This window comes from Arvicola amphibius, chromosome 7, assembly GCF_903992535.2.
Source record: "Arvicola amphibius chromosome 7, mArvAmp1.2, whole genome shotgun sequence".
NCBI lineage: Eukaryota > Metazoa > Chordata > Mammalia > Rodentia > Cricetidae > Arvicola > Arvicola amphibius.
This window is the reverse complement of record NC_052053.1, coordinates 66,078,799-66,080,225: the sequence shown is the minus strand read 5'-3', so window position 1 is coordinate 66,080,225 and position 1,427 is coordinate 66,078,799. Positions and strand designations below refer to the sequence as shown.

General features: G+C 43.3%; 1 gene segment (V, D, J or C); it reads right to left on the bottom strand.

The window, feature by feature from the left end:
• Positions 1 to 268: 268 nt before the first annotated feature.
• On the bottom strand, positions 269 to 732 carry LOC119819062. The segment is given in 2 exon segments: positions 269 to 591; positions 676 to 732. Coding segments are annotated over 2 exon segments (369 nt in total).
• Between the last annotated feature and the right edge of the window lie 695 nt (positions 733 to 1,427).

Sequence of the window (1,427 nt, the reverse complement as noted above, 5' to 3'; positions counted from 1 at the left end):
AGAGGGTACGTAGGAAAAAAACAATTTCTTCTAATGCATACACACATAGAAAGTTGAATATGACAGTGGAGAGGGGCCTCAGGATATGCTTGGCTGGATGAGGAAACAACAGGTTTTGGTGTTACAACTCAATGTCATGAAGGATATAACTGAATTTCTTAGCCTCTGATGTGAACCTTAATTTTGGTTCTCAGGAGTCCCTGTTGGTCCTTAGTGCCCTCTGCTGGTCCCAGATGTCTCTATAAGGAGGTTTTTGTGTGTGCTCAAATTAGAGTTTCCTCACTGTGTTTCTGGCACAGTAATATATGGCTAGGTCTTCAGTGTGCACACTGTTCAGTTTTAAGAAGACTTCACTCTTGGAGTTGTCTTTACTGATGGTGATTCGAGATTGGAGAGTTGAACTGTACTTTGTACTTCCACCCCTCCATATTGCTCCCATCCACTCCAGACTCTTTCCTGGAGGCTGGCGAACCCAGCTTATATCATAGTCAGTTAATGAGAACCCAGAGACAGTGCAGGTGAGAGACAGGGTCTGTGAGGGCTTCACCAGGCCAGGTCCTGTCTCCTTCAGCTGTACCTGGGAAAAGACACCTGGAGACAAGCAACATCATGCTCAGTCATATATTACATAGATGACATGCCTGGGTCCCTCTCCTGAAACCCTGAAACACTCACAACTTATAAATGTCACCAGGCAGAGGAGCAGCACCAGGACAGCCATGCTTTGCTGGAAGCTCTAGCGAGAAGGAGATAGGGCCTCTCAGCTAGAACTGGGCTTTTATAGTGAGCCTGAGGGTGGCTTTGCATTGTCACACGCTCCTGAGTGGATAAAAGAAACCACAGGACTTGGTTTCCACTTCCCTAAGGTGAATGAAATTTGTCTTATGTTTCTTAGAGTATTTGAATATGGGACCTCAGGAACATTTTCTTGTTATTGCTTGTATTTCCAAACCCTGACAAATGGGAATTAGTATAAATCACACTGTGTAGGTCTGGCAAGATAAACATAGAGTGTTTATACTAAGTGAGTCCACATTTATGCAGTGCAGGCAGAACAGTGTACCATAACTTAATTGCATTTGTATATCTCTATAAATTGCAGCACTGAATTTACTATGGAATTGGGTCTCTTGGTTATCAGAAACCCTACTTTAAGGGACAATTTAAAATTTATTCTCTTGTGTCAGTGAAATCATTTTTTATTCTCATCACGTGTCTAGAAGATAACTTGTGAAGAAGAAACTCACTAACATTATTACATGTGATTTCAAGTGTTTATCTGAGAGGATACCCAAGAGACGGTGGAACAGATCTAACGGGAGACCACCAAGTCCAGTCGGAATGGGACTGATGGAATAGGGGACCAAACCGGACTCTCTGAATGTGGCTGACGGTGGAGGAGGACTGAGAAACCAAGGACAATGGCA